Source organism: Manis pentadactyla, chromosome 15, assembly GCF_030020395.1.
Source record: "Manis pentadactyla isolate mManPen7 chromosome 15, mManPen7.hap1, whole genome shotgun sequence".
NCBI classification, from domain to species: Eukaryota; Metazoa; Chordata; class Mammalia; order Pholidota; family Manidae; genus Manis; species Manis pentadactyla.
The window spans coordinates 14,863,006-14,883,491 of NC_080033.1; the positions used below are offsets into that span (position 1 = coordinate 14,863,006).

The 20,486-nt window shown below is 35.6% G+C and overlaps 1 protein-coding gene across 7 annotated transcripts in view; it reads right to left on the reverse strand.

Annotated features, from left to right (window-relative positions):
* Positions 1-1,060: 1,060 nt before the first annotated feature.
* The window catches only part of LOC118912515 (zinc finger protein 569), a 73,604-nt gene continuing 54,178 nt past the window's right edge, over positions 1,061-20,486 (reverse strand). For 3 of the 7 annotated variants that reach the window (XM_036885697.2, XM_036885695.2, XM_057493447.1), the window contains 3 exons: positions 9,499-9,693; positions 9,087-9,182; positions 1,061-4,278 (listed from right to left, as the gene is read on the reverse strand). In XM_036885697.2, coding sequence (XP_036741592.2) covers positions 2,450-4,278; positions 9,087-9,182; positions 9,499-9,664 — 2,091 coding nt within the window. In that variant the 5' untranslated portion in view covers positions 9,665-9,693 and the 3' untranslated portion in view covers positions 1,061-2,449. The remainder of the gene's footprint in view (positions 4,279-9,086; positions 9,183-9,498; positions 9,694-20,486) is intronic. The other 4 variants (XM_036885694.2, XM_036885700.2, XM_036885692.2 and 1 more) reach the window with 2 other exon arrangements.

Here is a 20,486-nt window from a genome sequence, read left to right on the forward strand (position 1 = left end):
AACAACTATGCTATAGTACTGGGGGAAAAATATGTTACAAAACACTTTTCTGTTTTTGAGATACTTTCATACAGAGTCAACTGTTTATAAAAGTAAGTGATTAAATACAGTTTGGTTTCCCGGATTGAATCCTGGAATAGCAAAAGACATTTGTGTTGAGACAGGTTAAATGCAAATAAAGTCTCTACTTTAGTTAGTAAAAAAAAAGAAATAAAGAAAAAGAAAAAAATTACTATTTCAAAAACATACAGGGAACAGTATGTTTACTGCAGTATAGTTTGCAATAGCCAAGATATGTAAGCAACCCAAATGTCCATCAATAGATGAATGGATAAAGGAAATGTGGTACATATATAAAATGGAATATTACTCAGCCATAAACAAATTAAATCTTGCCATTTGTGACATGGATGCACTTAGAGGGCATTATGATAAGTGAAATAGTTCAAAGACAAAAACCATATTATTTTATAGAGGAATCTAAAAAACAATGAACAAATATGTTCATAAACAGATAATGTACTGCTGCTTACCATAAGTTAGGGAGATGGGGGGGATGGGTAAAAGTTGATGAGGATAAAGAGGTACAAACTTCAAATTCTAAAGTATTCACAGGGATGGAATTACAGCTAAGGGAGTATAGTCAATAACATTGTCATTCTTTTTATTTTGACAGATGGTAACTACACTTATTAATGTGCATCACTGTTGTACATCTGAAACCAATATTGCACAACTACATTTCAACAAAAAACTTAAAAGTTGAACTCACACAAATGATGTATACTATTGACTTTTATTGTCTTATTAACATGAGTATAGGGTAATAAGCAAAGTATTGTTTTGGTTTGTATATTAAAGAGAATTTTCTATAAATGTTATTATCTGAAAAAAAATACATTTTAAAATTATTTCTATAGGTCCAGGTTTCCTCCACCTATTTTATTATTTTAAGAGAAATAGGAAAATAAGGAAAGGCAAGAAACACACACACACACACACACACACACACACACACACAGAAGCCCCAAAATAATCGACAACCAGATGTTCTGTCATATTTTCTTTCATCATTTTATTTAAGAAATACTACAGACAAATATGACTCCCTCCAAACATTTCCAACTTCCTAAAAGGCAACCAATATCATATATGGACCCATGATCAATACACTGTACTGTTCTTTGAATTATTTTATTAAATGTAGACAAATGTTTTCATTGTATATTTTTCTCATATATTGTGATCCATATATGTCAAATTTGTAGTTTATCTAAACACTGTATACTATCATAAAATAATTACATCATATTGATCTATCCCCTCTAATGGAAATTCATGTTTTGTCCACTTTACAGTAATACAAATCATGATGCAGTGAACATAGTGATTTATACATCTCTTTGGGCACATATATGCCTCTGAAGCCAGTACAACAAAATAGAACTGATTATTCCATATCTATGTATTTTTAGAGAAATTCTGTTATTCTAAAGTAATAAATATATCCTATTTTCATCATAGTTTAGAATTTTGCTTTTTATATTCTGCTCTTCAATCTATTTGGATTTTACTTTGTGTACGGTATAAAGAGCTAACATCTTTTGTTCATATGAATCTTTCATTTATTGAATAGAACATCCTTTCCATAGTGATTGTAATAGCACTATCACATAAAATTCCTGTCTCTCTCTCCTCCAAACTTGTTTGTTCTCACTCATTTACCTACTCACAAAAACACTGTTTAAATAATACCAGCTTCAAATACAGTATGTGTTATCTAGTAGACTGTATCTTCTATTTTTCACATTTCAGCTATTTGTGGGTCCTTTACATTCTTACATTTTTTAATCAGTTTGTGAAATTCTTAAAATATAACTAACTGGTAAGAACTGAGTGGAAATATTTTCAACTTTGAAATTTGTAAGAGAATTTGTTTTATAAATGTCTTTTCAGATAATGTTATTTTTCTCAAATTTTTGGGTGTTTTGTGCCTTTCAAAATGCTTTATAGTTTTACACAAAATTCTTGCAATTCATTCTGTATTTATTAGGTATTTTATATCAACATTTTCTAATTATTTTCCTCATATAAAAGGTTATTTTTATAGTTTCTTTTTTCCCCCAATCTCTTTCTTTCTTGCTTAATACATTGGCTAAGAGATCAAATATCATGTTGGTATGCTAATGGCAGAGATATTATTTCAGATTTTAATGAGAATGCTGAGTAAGTATTAACAATAGATAACTGCTGAAGGTTTTTGATGTTCAACTTTTTCACTATATAATTTGTCACTTTGGTAAGAATTGTCATGTTTCACAAGTATGTGACTTCTTCAAAAGCCTTTCCCACATTCATAGTTTCCTGCTCTAGAACCTATTATATAAAGTACAAGGATGCTAATTCCTTCTGAAGGCTTTTCCATACTCGCAATATATAGAGTTTTATACTAATGTGTATGAATTCTCTGGTGTCTAACAAGGTGTGACTTCTGGCTGAAAGCCTTACCACACTCATTACAATGATAAGGCTTCTCACCTGTGTGTTTTCTCATATGAAGTGTAAGAGATGAGATTTGAGAGAAGGCTTTTCCACATCTACTACAGTCAAAGGGTTTTTCACCTGTATGACCTCGTATATGTATAGTAAGGGATGAGCTTTGGGAAAATGCTTTTCCACATTTATTACATTCATAGGGTTTCTCACCTGTATGACCTCTCATGTGCACAATAAGGGAAGTTCTTTGAGAGAAGGCTTTTCCACATTCATTACATACATAGGGCTTCTCACCTGTATGACTTCTCATATGTAAATTAAGCAAAGAACACTGAGAGAAGGCTTTTCCACATTTATCACATTCATAAGGCTTTTCCCCTGTGTGACTTCTCAAATGAAGAGTAAGGGATGCAATTTGAGAGAAGGCTTTACCACATTCATTACAATCATAAGGTTTCTCTCCAGTGTGAACTTTCTGATGTGTAATAAAGTTTTGCTTTTGGCTGAAGGCTTTACCACATTCATTACATTCATAGGGTTTCTCTCCAGAATGAATTTTTTCATGAGCAATGAGATTTGATTTCTGGCTGAAGGCTTTGCCACATTCTTTACATATATAGGGTTTTTCTCCAGTGTGAATTCTCTGGTGTCTAACTAGATTTGACATCTGAATGAAAGCTTTCCCACACTCATTACATTCATAAGGTTTCTCTCTGGTATGAATCTTTTGATGTGTAATGAAGTTTTTCTTGTGGCTGAAGGCTTTTCTACACTCCTTACATTCATAGGGTTTTTCACCAGTATGACTTCTCATATGTACAGTAAGGGCTGAGCTTTGAGAGAAGGATTTTCCACATTCATTACATTCATAGGGTTTCTCACCTGTATGAATTCTCACATGTATAATAAGCATGGAAAACTGAGAAAAGGCTTTTCCACATTTATCACATTTATATGGTTTTTCTCCTGTATGACTTCTCATATGAAGAGCAAGGGATGCAATTCGAGGGAAAGCTTTACCACATTCATTGCATGCATAAGGTTTCTCCCCAGTATGAACTTTCTGATGTGCAGTGAGGCTTTGCTTCTGACTGAATGCTTTTCCACACTCACTACATTCATAAGGTTTCTCTCCAGTATGAATTTTTTCATGATCAATGAGATTTGATTTCTGGCTGAAGGATTTCCCACATTCCTTACATGCATAGGGTTTCTCTCCAGTATGAATTCTTTGATGTCTAATGAGATTTGACATTTTAATGAAAGTTTTCCTACATTCACTACATTCATAAGTCTGTTCCCTACTGTGAATTTTATGATGTTTAGTGAGTTTTTCTTTTTGACTGAAGGCTTTTCTACATTTTTTACATTCATAGGGTTTCTCTCCAGTATGAATTCTCAGGTGTCTGATGAGGTCCAAGGTTTGAGTAAATCCCTTCCCACAATGATTACATTTAAAGGGTGTTACTACAAGATGTGATAAGCTATTGCCAAATGATTTCATAGGTTCATTATATTCACAGTATTCCTTTCTTATAAGGATCCTCTCATTATTTTGATAGCTTAAATTACTATGTTCTAAACACTCTTTAAACAAATCATATTCATAGAGATTGTGACTGGAAGGAAAAAAGTCTGAGTTCAGAGGAAATGCACTTCTTGCAAATATCCTATGACAGTCATTGACTTTTTCTTCAGTCATTGTTTTTATGAATTTATTTTCAAACTGTGTGAAAAGTCTCTCCGGGATTTTCTGATGTTCATCAATTCCCCATATTTCTCCTGAAATAGATTGCAAATAAATATCACTTGTAAGTTTTTCTAATATTATAATATCAAGAAAACTTTTTTAAGTATGTAATTGTGGGATTAATTGGTGGTCTAAGGCTTAGGTTCTCACTGTTAAGCAAATTTCAGGTGTACATATTTCCAATTTCTTAAGCTTTAGGAAATTCCAGGAAAGGAAATATGAGTAGAGATAGATATTCATGAATACACATAGCTTTCATTACTTTTAAATAGGATCTAAAAGAAAATAGATGAATTGTTGGTTTAAGAAAAGGGAGAATGTAGAATGTAAAATTAAAGTAAGAAGAAATGATAATAGAGGTAAAAAAGTTAAAAATCTGTAAAACTATATACAAGATTCTATTGAAAAACACTTCTATAAGCTTTGAAATGAGTAATTTTTCTGGAAAATGCAAAATACCAAAACTCATAGTAAAATGTAGAAAACCTACATAGACCAATTCCCACAAAATAAACAGAGAAAATATGAAAAGCAATCCCCTAAAAATAAAACTAATAGAAATGGCCCAGAGAGATTCACATGGGAATAATAACAAACATTTAAGGGATGACGCTCATGTGTAAAATGTTACGTAAGAAAAAAAGGAAATTTCTCAATCTTTTGTAAGTGAAACAAAATATAAATACTAAAACCTGACAAAGATGACAACCAAAAAAGCAAACTAGACGCCAATTTCACTTATGAATATCAATGTAAAAACTCTACATAAAATGTCAGAATGGCTCAGAAGCACGTTAATATAACATACATCATACCTGAAGGTATTTTTTCCAGGAATATAAGTATATTTCAGTACAGGAAAATCTACTACTGTAAGTCAAAAGTGCAAAGTCAAGTAACCATTCCAAAACATATTAAAAAGTGATAAAACTCAACATCTATTTTCCAAAAACAATCTTTATCAAATGAGAATAAACACTTTTTTAAGTTCAGAGAAAGTACAGTAGAACTTAAACAGCAGCACCATACTTAATGGGAAAAATCCAAAAGCACTCACATTAAAGTCAGGGATCAGAAGATGGGTACTATTACTACTATTATTATAGTACTGGATAGTGTGTTAGAAAAGAAAGAAATCAGAGGCACAAAAAAGCTGGAAAAGTAAAATAAACATTATTTGTCAATAATAAAACTACCTGCAAAATCAAGTCACCTACAAAATTATTATAAAAAGAAATTTTTTTAATTCACTATACATAATATTCACTTTCAATGACCTTCATACATATAAACAACTATTTAGGAAATATAATAGAAGACTATACTTATAATGGCAATAAAAAAATGAAAAATCTGGGAATTAATCTAATAAGAAATGTTCCAAAATTGTAAGAAAACCTTAAAATGCACACACATATTTGAACAAATGGGACGTATTATGGGTTGAATTGTGTGCCCCCCAGCAAAAATGATATGTGGAAGTCCTAACCTCTAGTACCTCAAAAGTTATTTGGAAATATGGTCATTGCAGATGTAATTAGTTAAGATGAGGTCATTCTGGAGTAGCATAACCCCTAATCTATAAGATTGGTGTTCTTATAAAAAGAAGGCCACATAAAGAGACAACACACAGAGAGAATACCATGTGAAGATAAAGATACAGACTGGATGTATGCTGCCAAAGCCAAGGAATGTCTGGGGCTACCAGAAGCTGAAAGAAGCAGGAATAGTCCTTTTCCTACAGGTTTCAGAGGGAGCATGGTGCTGCCAACATTTTGATTTAGTTTTTCTGACCTCTAGAACTATGAGGATAAATTTCTGTTATATTAAGCCACCCAGTGTGTACTTTGTTACAGTCCTAAGAAACTAAGACAAAAGGCATATCACATTCTTGAAGAAGAACATTCAATAGCAAGGATGACAATTATTCACAAGCTAGCTTAAAGTAATTTCAATAACAGTGTTTGAAAATACAACTCCAAGGAAAATGATGTTAGGGGGTTGCAACCATAGAGGGGGAAGGGGTAAGAGAAAAAGAACTACTTTTTAATATATATCCTTTTGTACTTTAAAAAATGTGACACTCGTGTATTATGTATCTTTGCAAGTAAATAAATAAAATGCTCTGAACTCTGCAGTAATTAATAAAATGAGGACAAACAATGGGAATGTAAAAACTGGATGAAAGAGGTGGAACATAAAACTGGAAAAGACTACCTAGCATAACTGGACAGGGAGTTAAGTATAATGAGGGCAGGGGAAAACAGAGTGAGAAATTGAACTTCAGTATTGTTTATAAATACACAAATTTGTCTCTGATCCCACCCAAAATTTTTTTAAAAGGCATAAACTAACAGAGACAAGGTCCATTCCTCTACCCTAGAGAAGATGGAAGATTACTCTCAAGAAAAAATGGAAAAAGAAAAGCTCTAAAGTCAGGGACAACAGGCAGAGGAATAGAGAGAAAGGGAACTGGAGGCTCAAGCATAGAGAAAGTAGAAATCTATATACCAAAAGGGTGACATTCAGTCCCTTGTCGCTACTTAGCTCCAAGATGGGAAAATGGAGATTTTTCTCCCTCTCTGCCAGACTGAAAATAATAATGAAAGAGAAAAATCCTGTAAAGCTGTAAAGCTGGTAAAACTAGACTTGGTTGCAGATTATAAATGTAGAAAGGAAGTCAGAATACTAAGCTTTTGGGTCATTTCAGGGGAAAAAGAGAAGCTCAGCTAAACAAAAGATATTGAGGTAGAAGGTAACATGAGGTCATCGAGGTACTATCCAAGCAGAAGTGAAAAAGAATTCCAAGGGCAAGGTCAAAATATCAAATGTGGCAGCAATTATTTCATGTTTTAAGATGGCTGAATGAAAAAGCATCTGATCTCTTCCTCTCTAGAAACAAGAATGAAAAGTAGTTGATTCTTCAGTGATCCCAGGGGGGGCTGTAACCCTAATTATAATACAGCTGGCAGTGACAAATACAGTAAAGGCTGGAACAGGGGAAGAAAGATTCTAAAAGAAGACAGCTGTTCATGCTGATCTTGGGCAGGGTAAGCAGTTGACAGTATCAAGATGGATATCATAACTTGGGCAGAATTAATTACCCGATGATTTACAGCTCTGAAATCTGGGAGTGTAGACTGGTTTCAGGAGACTTGCCTGTATGTCAGGGAAGCCAGGACCAAACAAATCAAAATTCTGATATGTTATTTTTTCAGGAAAAAGTCTGTTGGGTGAGAGTGTAAGAGTCAGAGTTATGACAAAACAGCAGCAGACTCACAGACACTGAGGTGACTAGTGGTTACCATGGGGGAGGGGTTTGGGCAGGTAGGTGGGGAGGGGGAGGGGGATAAGGGGGCACAAAAATTCTCAATCATAATTTAAATTGGCTATGGGGATAGCAGTACAGCATGGAGAATATAGCCAACATCTATAACATAATAAAGTGTGACATCTTTCTATGCTGATGGATAGTAACTGCACTAGTTGGGGTGAGGATTTAATAGAATGGGTAACAGCTGAACCACTCACTGTGTTGTATATTTGAAACCAATATAAGATTGTATATCAACAATATTTCAATTAAAAACAAAAATTCAGAGTTATGAGAAAATGCTGCTGCAGTTCCCTTTTGGATGAGAAAAAATAAAGCCTAAATATATATGAATTAAGGGCTTCAATATGAAGCACAGATGCATTTGCATACATTGAGCTGGCAAATGTTTTCTTAAAGGGTCAGATAGTGATTAGCCTTTGTGGGTCACACAGTCTTTGATATAACTTTGCTGCTGTAATGTGAAAGCAGTTCTGGAGAAGATGTGAGTGATTGGGTGTGCCTGTTCCAATGAAACTCTTTATTTACAAAAACAAATGGGTGGCTCAGAGGCTGATCCCTGCTCTAGATTACAGTATTCATTTTCTTTCCTCAACATTATTCTTTAAAAAGCAGGTCAAAGAAGGGCTCTCTTCACTTAAAAATGAGAAAGTGCTAGAATCAAATCTACACAAGTATTACAAAAGGAAGAAATAAACTGAAAGTAGTATCTATAAATCAAGAGCTCAAAATATTAATATATGAGGAAGAAACAATGAGAAAACAAAAAAATAATTGTCAGAACCAAGGAAAGAAACGGAAGAGAAAAAACAAAACCACTCGAAAGGAAGACCACCATGCAAATGGGGGGAAAGAAGAGACAGAGATTAGAACGTTCCTTTAGGTATTGAGATTATGGTAGGGTAACCTCACATTGCAAAACAACAAGATAATGGGTAAAACAGAAATTCTGATGTATCTCTGGGACTTTAAAACTTTTATTGAATTAAAAGGGTTGTAGCTTCTATTAAAGTATGATAGTAAAAGTTAAAAATACAATGGGAATTGTGACTATGCATACAAAACATAATGCTAAGGCATTTGTATTAGAAGGAAGAAACCAAAATAGAAAGAAAAGGATTATAAATGCCAATAGGTTTATTTGAACAACTACAATTCTGCGAACACGTGAATGCAAAAGGAAAGGATCCTATGTAAAACAGAGGGCAGAGAAACTGAAGACACTGCTAACAATGATTATCAAAGTAAAGCTGGAAACGAATTAGGAAATGTTGATGTCTAGCACACAGATAAAACACCAACTAGTCCCTCAAGTTCTGTGGAAAGTAGTTAAAGATGTTATCTAGAATTGACATCATTGATTTATAAAGCATTCACACAAATTGTTACTACAAGTCTGTAGTCTTTAGGAAAATATCCTCGAAGATTCAGAGGGATCAACTACTCACAGATTAACCATTAAAGGGTCCTGGCCCCTCCTCACCGGTCTGGCTCCCTCTCACTAACCTGGACAGTATCTCCTTAACTCTTCTTCTTCTACTACCCATGGTTCTTCTTCTTGCTCCAACTTGAAAATCACATCAGGTTTGGTGAATGGACAGCCTGTCAAAGGAAAGTGACATAAGATTTGGGCATAAACATCAGGAACAAAGATCATTCAAGAATTGAGGCTGGCCCAGGGAGACCAGGCTTTCTGAAGAAGAAAAGTATGGTTTCTGGGGACACAGCCCCCTGAAACAAAACAGTGCATGACCTTTTGTTTTGAAAGCTGTAGCATGCACATTCATGTGAGCAAAGGCATCTAAAGGCCAAACTTAACTCTAAGATTCAAAGGTTCCATACATTTCAGAAATTCCATACATTCAGAAAAAAGGTACTTTACTCCCAGAATCTGAGATACACAGGAAATTACCCTTACCCACTGTGATTAAGTTGTTATAGTTTTCTAGCATCACATTCCGGTATAGGTTCCTTTGAGCAGGATCCAATTGTTGCCACTCCTCCTGGGTGAAGTCAATAGCCACATCTTTGAATGTCACTGTTCCCTGTAACAACATACTCCTACTCAATCCGAAGTCATCCATCTTAGATGATGTGGACAAATCATATTGAACTGCATTTTCATGTTATGAAAAGATAAGAGGTTATAAAAAATTTACCTGTTATAGTTATTTTTCTCAAAGAAAAAACATATTAGCAACATCCTGTCAATTTGTGTTCATTCACTGAAGTAGCAAGCACATATCTTTAGTTATTACTGTGAGTTAAAGAGATCTTTGCCACTAATTTATACTGACTATGGAAAATGGGAGAAGATGAAACTTTACTCAAGTTAATGGCTTGGGAACCCACAAAGTGTCTGTGACTCACCGAGGCAGGAAAAAATGAAAACAGCATTTGGATGGAAGCAGAAGAAAGGAGAAAATGGCATGCAAAATTTGTAGTGGGACATCCAACTAGAGATATACATTGATTTAACATTGAACATATTGTTCATTAGATTAGGAAAAATCTAGAATGAAAAAGGATAATTTAGTGTTCATAGCCTATAATAGGTGTCTGCAGCCATGAAAGTAGGATATGATTGTTCAAAGAATTCACATATATTGAAAAAAAATAGGGCTAAAGACAGAAATATACAAATACCAATAAAGAAAAAATATTCATTAATCAATCAATTTTTAAAAATTGAACTAGAATTATAACCAGATCTATGAGAAAACAGTATAAAGAAAGCTTTAGAATAATTTTCAGTAATGAGAGGATGGTGGCAAATTCCTTAAAAGCAATGTGATTTGAATATGTAAATATATTGCAATTTTATCTTACTATGCTGATGGACAGTGACTGTAATGGGGTATGTGGTGGGGACTTGGTAATAAGGGGAATGTAGCAACCACAATGTTGCTCATGTGAAACCTGAGCATAAGGTTGTATATCAATGATATCTTAATTAAAAAAAAAAGGAAATCCAATGTTGAGTAAAAAGATATAAAACCGAAAAAAAATATATGTATATTGCAATTTTGCAGGTTAAAGACTGAAATTCCCGAAAGAATGCAAATATAAGAAAACTTCATGAGCACTGCAACAAAGTACTTCCTACCCTTTGAGGAACTTCTATGAGAGAATGAGTATGATAAAAAGAAATCACAGGAGCTAATTCACAGTCAGTGTTTCTAAGAATTTATTTCTAGATCATAGGAGGACCCTATGAACATGAATATCCACTAACAGTAAGAGGTTCAGAGTACACTGTGGGACTGATGGGAAGTCCTTTTTTGCAACCGTTTTCAGAGAAGATCAATGCCTTTGAAATAAACAGGTTTAATAAAGTAAAGGTGATTATGCGAGAATAAGACATTCCTCATTCATGTCACCCTTCAACAATTTGTCATTCATCCATGACAAAAATGCCTTTGTGGGAGCTGTGGGATCCATCACAATATGCCAAGAGACTCAGGAGGAATCTTGTCCACCCATGCATTGGGTAATAGGCATGCAAATCTCAGTCCTGGCTGTGGACCCCATAGCAATCCAGGGTACACTCTACTAGTAGATTCCCCCAATAGCCCCAGGGGCAGCCCTGGAGCTCTGCAGGACTCATCCCCTCACCCCACCCTGTAGCTGGTCCCTGTGCGCATTCCCAATGGCGGTGATGAGACTGAGCTTTGGCAGATGGTAAGCAAGTGCAGAGAGCCAGCTGGAATCTGTAGGTCTGGGAGAAACCACAAACATGAGCTTTAGCACCACCTTTGGGAATGATTTTTTGGATATGACATCAAAAGCAAAAATAAATAAGAGGCACTACAGCAAATCAAAAGGCTTCTGCACAGCAAAAGAAATAATCAACAAAATGAAATGGTAATCCACGGAATGAGAGAAATTATTTGCAAGTCATATTTCTGATAAGCAGTTAATTTCCAAGATACATAAGGGACTCATAAAACTGAACTGCAAAAAATAAATATTACAAAATGGGCAGATGACCTGAATAGATATGTTCCCAGAAGACATACAAGTGGCCAACAGGTTATGAAGGTATATGAAAAGATGTCTGACATTGCTAGTCATCAGGGAAATGCTGATTACCTCAAAACCAGAGGGAGATATATCATCTCACAACTGTTAGAATGCCATCATCAAAAAGACAACAGATAAACGGTGACAGGGACGTGGAGAAAGGAGAACCCTTATACATTGCTGGTGGAATGGTGTTAGCTAATGCTCTGGTAGTAATCAAATTGTAATATATCAGTTCAACATGCTGTTCACCTTAAACTTACACAGTGTGGTATGTAAATTATACCTCAATAAAGCTAGAGAAAAAAAATTAAAGAAAAAAAAAAAAAAGGAACCAAAAGCCAAGTGTCAGATTAAAAAACCCTGAGGCGAGAGTGAGGGGAATAAAAGGGCACAAAAATTCTCAATCAGAATTTAACTTGGTCACTGGGATAGTAGTACAGCATGGAGAATATAGCCAATGATTCTGTAACATCTTCCTATGTCGACAGATAGTAACTGCACTAGCAGGGGTGAGGATTTAATAATATTGGGAACTGCTGAAACACTGTATTGCATACTTGAAACCAATATAAAATTGTATATCAAGGATACTTCAATAAAAAAATACACAGGACAGTCCCTGCAAAAAGCAAACAAAAAATAAATAAACAAAGAGATTAAATTAAGAGTATTATGTGGAACCATTGGTAAGCGAATTTAAAGAGATGAGGTATACTTTTTCTCCCTGGCTTCCTCCTTCTTTTGGACTGGTAAGGAAATATGATGGTTAGGGCCAATACAGTCATTTGGGATAATGAGGTAGAAGTCAACTATGACAGATAATGAGGAAAAGCAATAAAATAGAAGGATTCTGACTCTGCATGCCTTAGAGATACAGGACTACCTCCTGTTTGTTGGTACCTGAACTTCAACATGAGAGACAGATACAATTCTGTCCTGTTTAGGCAATGGTTGGCTAGGATTTTTGTTACAGGCAGTCAATAATACTAGGCAAATCCACAGAGACAAAAATGCTCATGCCAGAAAGAGAGCAAGCATTTCAAAGTACTACCTTTGTGGCAGCCATGGAGATACGTGCTTAGATCTTCAAGAGAAAAGCTGTGAAAAGCATAGTTGGTGAACACCCTCCAGCTGCTTCGTCTTTGGTTCTATTACTGAATTCACGCTGAGGCCATGCAATTCCCAAGCTATTCCCAGCCAAAGACTAAGCATAGGAAGGGTATTAGAGCCTAGACCACTTCTATCTGCGGGGAGACTCCTCTGATGGGAAAGCTTTGGTCAGCAACTCTCTGAGTTGTCCTGGCTGAGATTTTCTCACAGCGGCACAATGGTCTGAGTTGGCAGAAGAAAGAATTGTCAAGCTTAAAGACTATCAGTTAAATAGACACTATGCAATCTAAAGAAGAGAAAGAAAAAATAATGAAGAAAAAATGAACAGACTCAGAGAAAAGCAAGACAGCAGTAAATACATGAGCATCTGCATGTGAGTACCAGGAGAAGAGAGAAAGGACAGGAAAAAAATTTAAAGAAATAATGGCTGAAAACTTCCTAAATTTAATTGTAAAACTACTATCATACATATCCAAGGTACCCAATGAACTCTCAACAGGATGAAAACAGAGATACAAACTTAAAACATATCATAATCAAAATCCTGAAAGTAAAGAGAAAATCTTAAAAGTATCAAAAGAAAAATACCCATTGTCTACAAGGCAGCCACAATAAAATTAACAGCAGACTTGTCATCATAAATAGTGGAGGCCAAATGGCAATGAGATAACATATTCAAAGTTATTGAAACATATTGAAAGAAAAAACACTATCAACTAATAATCTTACATCTAGTAAAAAAATCTTTCAAAAATACGAGAAAACTAAGTGAAAGAAGCCAGGCACATAAAGTCATATTTTTAATGATTCCATTTATATGAAATATATGGAACAAGTAAATCCATGGGGATAGGATGCAGATAGTTGTTTTCCAGGGGCTTAAAGGGAAAGTGGAATGGGAGCAAATGCTTAATGGGTGTGGGATTTCACTTTGGAGTGATAAGAATGTCCTGGGATGGCAGCTGCACAGCACTGTGAATGGCTTATGTCACTGAATTGTTCGTGTTAAAATGATTAATTATATGTTCTGTGAATTTCACCTCAAAAGAAATGAAAGTGAAATGTACTCCCAGATAAAACAAAACAAGAGAATCCATTGCTAGCAGATTGACCTCACAAGAAATAATAATGGAAGTTCCTCAGATGAAAAGGAAATAACACCAAACATTAATTCAATTCAGTAGTCCTGTCAATTTAATTTAATTTTCCTAGGCATTATACTCAACATTTCTGAAGAACTGAAACTTTTATTTGCGTAAGAAAACAACAGGGTAACCAAAGAACAAAATGATGTGATATTCTTCTAAGGGCTAAGTTTATGACTTCTGAATGGATGGATGTACTTTGCCATCAAGAGTTATCTTGAGACCTTACATGGCCTTACTTTATACTACCTCAAGCGTCCATTGGCACTCACAGACTCTAAATATGTGTAACCAGTATCTAGTTAATGATGTGTTTTTTAATGTATGTTTCCTTATTAGGTTTCCTTATCCCTTATACCCTTTCTCCATTTTAGCTTTATTGAAAAAATAAATACAGAGGGTAAGATGACAGGGAAAAACCCTCTCTTTCCCCTTGGAGGCCTGGGATAGAGAAGAAAGACAATGGAGGTAAGGAGACAGGCAGTTAAATATGTGTTCAGAGATCAAAGAAACAAAGGCTTTGTGGACCACACCTAAGTTGTGGGTATTTTTCCAACGGATGTAAGATTCTTACAGCCTGAAGCTATAGAAATGAAGCTGCCCTTCACAGCAACCAGCTTCCCTCTCAGCTCCAGGGAGCTGGGCCTGCAGAGTTCTGCAGCCATTGGGCTTACCATTTAGTTCCAAGAGCCTGCAGAGCACATACACTGAGTCACTGCTCCTCTTCAAGAGAAGCAAATTAAGAGAATGGCAAGACAGAGTAGAAGCACATGAGGAAGACATGCACTTCATATGTGGCTGTGGAGTATGTGCACCTGTGGTATATATTGCAAGTAAGTGGTAGTACTGGGCTCACAGGTTGGCCTGTACCTCCCACTATAAGGTGGGAAAATGGCATTATAAACTGTTCTATATAAGTTGAGACTGGATTCCATATAAATCAGGCACTGTTGAAAAAATGTTTTAAAATCTTAAGTCCAGAACTCTTAAAAATAAGATGTCTCAGCCCACTTTTATATTTTTAAAGAGATTGTTAATCCCACACCTGCTTCATTGACTGCTGTTAATTACACTTTTGGTTAACTGGTTACATTGATAGATTCCAGTTTGTCTTCTCAGTGAATTTTTAGAATGGAGATAATAGCATTTTTAAAAGTTGGTGAGTAGACATTTACTAAAATATATGAAAAAATATTCCTCACCATTGGCTTAGTTGACAGTTTGAGTGCCAAAGATGTATGATTCAGATATTGCTCACATAGATCTAAATTTTAGTTTTGTATGCCTATGTACATGTACAAATTTACTGTAGCTTACAACTATAAGCAGAAAGAACATTGTCTCTTTTCTTTAGTTTTCAATTTGTTCACACTTCTCAATATAGTGCTTTGAGCACATAAACTATTTGTAAATCATTAACATAGGGTAATAGCTGTGGTAATAGTGTTCTTGCTTTCTGCAAAATTATTTAATCAACCACATTCAAAAGCAAGCATTTTTACAAGTCTTATAATTAAAAACAGTATAGTTAAAAAACAACAACAGTATAGTTCTAGGTGACATGACTTGAGAGTTTCAAAAAAAAAAGCTTACATTTTCTGAAACAATTTGGTATGTGACTCAATGTGGCATTTCAGTCCTGTTAGTCATTTACATAACTGAAGTTTGCAAGAATTTACTGCCAAATTTTGACCAGAGTACACTAGAATAGGTAATATGCAGGGAAGTCTCTTAAAGTATCCTGTATACCTTGTATTTAGAGTATATTGTTTGGATCATTTTAAACATATGTAAAAGTTGGTGAAGCTTCAAAAAATCTCCAAGAAAACATGAAAAAATAGAGATTAGTGATGCCGGGGTTCTTGTTTGAAGAGTTGAAGAATGAATTTAGCAAACAGTCAAGGTAGGAGAGCCAGGGAGACTTTTACTGAGAGATACAGTGAGAGGACAGACAGAGATCCTCAGGAGGGGACAAGAGAGCCCATAGTGGTAGGTTGTCTAGGGGACTTGTAGGCAGTTGAGAGACAAAGAGCTAGGGATGCAGACCCACCAGATGGTCTCTAAATGTTTATCTTTAAAGAGACACTAAGTTTCTTATCAGTTTTCCAGACTATTTTGCAGAGTTAACTAAGAGATTTACTGCTTTGATCTTTTCTCAGAGTAACAGTTTTTTGGATTGGGAGAATATCAGTCAAGGCTGCTTGTTTTGCTTTCAAGGTGAGCTGAGTTATTGACTTGATTAGGGCTGGAGGAGGAAAAGCAGCATCTGGGTAAAGTTAAAGATAAACTGGGTTTTTTAATAGGCTAAAGTAAATTTTACGATAGCTTTATTTAGTTGATACAAACAAGACATGGGCTATGCTGAGGTATTTTCTTATCTGGGAGATGTTCAAACATTCTAGGCTAAGTTATTCTCGGCTTTTTAGTTTTAACTAATTTTCACTGAAGAATGCTTATATTCCTAGTTTGATATTTCACTTCAGAGAATTAATGTGACTCTATCTTTGTTTAATTGTTTAATATGCAGTTTTGGTAGGGGTCTTTTTCTAGAGGCCTTCACCCTACTCTGACTACACTCACAGTCCCTGTCTCATTCCCCCCTCTACAGATAGAGACTTTATCTGCTGCTGGGGGAAAGGGGTGATGACCACTCTGGCTGCTTCATGCTGAGAGCGGGCGCAGTAAGGGGCGCAGCTAGGTCTCCATCACTGGTCAGTCAAGAGGGCCTCGGAAGATGGGCACTTCTATTCTGGGTTCCCTTTTAATTACTACTTGATGTTTTATGGCTTCTAGGCAAGACAGAAGAAATTGTGTTATTAGGTTAAGTAGCAACATCTGGAGTTGGATTTTCTATTCTGGAAAAACAGACTTGACAAGGAGATAAAAGAATGCATAGCTGAATATGAGGATTAGAAATAGTAAAACTTTAACTGAGAAACATAGCTAGATATCTTGGGGAAACTAGAATTCTGTACTTAGTCTATGTCCTACTGACTAGTATTAGGACTCAGTATAGATAAGGCTGCATTATTGAAACAATACTTTTCTCTAAAATCACCTTCATTTTTATTAGAACTAGATTAAGAAAATAATTAATACTTGGCTTGATTATTTTCATAAGTACAGCAAGAAGAGCAATTGATTACAAAGGATCTTTTAAATGTGCTTTGCTGGAACTTTTTATAGGGAATTTTAGATTGGACTTTTTAAAAATTAATTTTATTTGGTATCATTAATCTACAATTACATGAAGGATATTATGTTTACTAGGTTCCCCCCTTCACCAAGGCCCCCCCACATACCCCATTCACAGTCACTGTCCATCAACATAGTAAGATGCTGTAAAATCACTACCCATCTTCTCTGTGTTGCACAGCCCTCCCTGTGCCCCCCCACACTATACATGTTAATCGTAATGCCCCCTTTCTTTTTTCCCACCCTTATCCCTCCCTTCCCACCCGTCCTCCCAGGTCCCTTTCCCTTTGGTAACTGTTAGTCCATTCCTGGGTTCTGTGAGCCTGCTACTGTTTTGTTCCTTCAGTTTTCTTTTGTTCTTATACTCCACATGAGTGAAATCATTTGGTACTTGTCTTTCTCAGCCTGGCTTATTTCACTGAGCATAATACCCTCTAGCTCCATCCATGTTGTTGCAAATGGTAGGGTCTGTTTTTTTCTTATAGCTGAGTAATATTCCATTGTGTATATGTACCACATCTTCTTTATCCATTCATCTACTGATGCACATTTAGGTTGCTTCCATATCTTGGCTATTGTAAATACTGCAGCGATAAACATAGGGGTGCATCTGTCTTTTTCAAACTGGAGTGCTTCATTCTTAGGGTAAATTCCTAGAAGTGAAATTCCTGAGGCCAAATGGTATTTCTATTTTGAGCATTCTGAGGAACCTCCATACTGCTTTCCACAATGGTTGAACTAATTTACATTCCCAAAAGCAGTGTAGGAGGGTTCCCCTTTCTCCACAACCTCGCCAACATTTGTTGTTGTTTGTCTTTTGGATGGTAGCCATCCTTACTGGTGTGAGATGATATCTCATTGTGGTTTTAATTTGCATTTCTCTGATGACAAGAGATGTGGAGCATCTTTTCATGTGTCTGTTGGCCATCTGAATTTCTTCTGTAGAGAACTGTCTATTCAGCTCCTCTGCCCATTTTTTAATTGGATTATTTGCTTTTTGTTTGTTGAGGTGTGTGAGCTCTTTATATATTTTGGATGTCAACCCTTTATCGGATCTGTCATTTATGAATATATTCTCCCACACTGTAGGATACCTTTTTGTTCTATTGATGGTGTCCTTTGCTGTACAGAAGCTTTTCAGCTTGATATAGTCCCATTTGTTCATTTTTGCGTTTGTTTCCCTGGCCCGGGGAGATATGTTCAAGAAGAGGTCACTCATGTTTATGTCTAAGAGATTTTTGCCTATCTTTTTTTCCTAAGAGTTTTATGGTTTCATGACTTACATTCACGTCTTTGATCCATTTCGAATTTACTTTTGTGTATGGGGTTAGACAGTGATCCAGTTGCATTCTCTTACATGTAGCTGTCCAGTTTTGCCAGCACCATCTGTTGAAGAGACTGTCATTTCCCCATTGTATGTCCATGGCCTCTTTATCGAATATTAGTTGACCACATATGTTTGGGTTAATGTTTGGAGTCTCTATTCTGTTCCATTTGTCTGTGGCTCTGTTCTTGTGCCAGTACCAAATTGTCTTGATTACTGTGACTTTGTAGTAGAGCTTGAAGTTGGGGAGTGAGATCCCCCCACTTTATTCTTCCTTCTCAGGATTGCTTTAGCTTTTTGGGGTCTTTGGTGTTACCATTTGAATTTTTGAACTATTTGTTCCAGTTCATTGAAGAATGCTGTTGGTAGTTTGATAGGGATTGCATCAAATCTGTATATTGCTTTGGGCAGGATGGCCATTTTGACGATATTAATTCTTCCTAGCCACGAGCATGGGATGAGTTTCCATTTGTTAGTGACCTCTTTAATTTCTCTTAAGAGTGTCTTATAATTTTCAGGGTATAAGTCTTTCACTTCCTTGGTTAGGTTTATTCCTAGGTGTTTTATTCTTTTTGATGCAATTGTGAATGGAATTGTTTTCCTGATTTCTCTTTCTATTAGTTTATTGTTAGTGTATAGGAAAGCCACAGATTTGTGTGTGTTAATTTTGTATCCTGCAACTTTGCTGAATTCTGATATTAGCTCTAGTAGTTTCAGGGTGGAGTCTTTAGGGTTTTTTATGTACAATATCATGTCATCTGCAAATAGTGACAGTTTAACTTCTTCTATACCAATCTGGATTCCTTGTATTTCTTTGTTTTGTCTAATTGCCATGGCTAGGACCTCCAGTACTATGTTGAGTAACAGTGGGGAGAGTGGCCATCCCCGTCTTGTTCCCGATTGCAGAGGAAAGGCTTTCAGATTCTCGCTGTTCAGTATGATGTTGGCTGTGGATTTATCATATATGCCCTTTATTATGTTGAGGTACTTGCCCTCTATACCCATTTTGTTGAGAGTTTTTATCATGAATGGATGTTGAATTTTGTTGAATGCATTTTCAGCATCTATGGAGATGATCATGTGGTTTTTGTCTTTCTTTTTGTTGATGTGGTGGATGATGTTGATGGACTTTCGAATGTTGTACCATCCTTGCATCCCTGGGATGAATCCCACTTGGTCATGGTGTATGATCCTTTTGATGTACTTTTGAATTCGGTTTGCTAATATTTCATTGAGTATTTTTGCATCTATGTTCATCAGGGATATTGGTCTGTACTTTTCTTTTTTGGTGGGGTCTTTGCCTGGTTTTGGTATTAGGGTGATGTTAGCTTCATAGAATGAGTTTGGGAGTATCCCCTCCTCTTCTATTTTTTGGAAATCTTTAAGGAGAATGGGTATTATTTCTTCCCTGTATGTCTGATAAAATTCCGAGGTAAATCCATCTGGCCCGGGGGTTTTGTTCTTTGGTAGTTTTTTGATTACCGCTTCAATTTCGTTGCTGGTAATTGGTCTGTTTAGCTTTTCTGTTTCTTTCTGGGTCAGTCTTGGAAGGTTGTATTTTTCTAGGAAGTTGTCCATTTCTCCTAGGTTTCCCAGCTTGATAACAGATAGGTTTTCATAGTATTCTCTAATAATTCTTTGTATTTCTGTGGGGTCCGTTGTGATTTTTCCTTTCTTGTTTCTGATTCTGTTGATGTGTGTTGACTCTCTTTTCCTCTTAATAAGTCTGGCTAGAGGCTTATCTATTTTGTTGATTTTCTCGAAGAGCCAGCTCTTGGTTTCATTGATTTTTGCTATTGTTTTATTCTTCTCAATTTTATTTATTTCTTCTCTGATCTTTATTATGTCCCTCCTTCTGCAGTCCTTATGCCTCATTTGTTCTTCTTATTCCAATTTCGATAATTGTGACATTAGACCATTCATTTGTGATTGTTCTTCCTTCTTTAAATATGCCTGGATTGCTATACACTTTCCTCCTAAGACTGCTTTTGCTGTATCCCACAGTAGTTGGGGCTTTGTGCTGCTGTTGTCGTTTGTTTCCATATATTGCTGGATCTCCATTTTGATTTGGTCATTGATCCATTGATTATTTAGGAGCATGTTGTT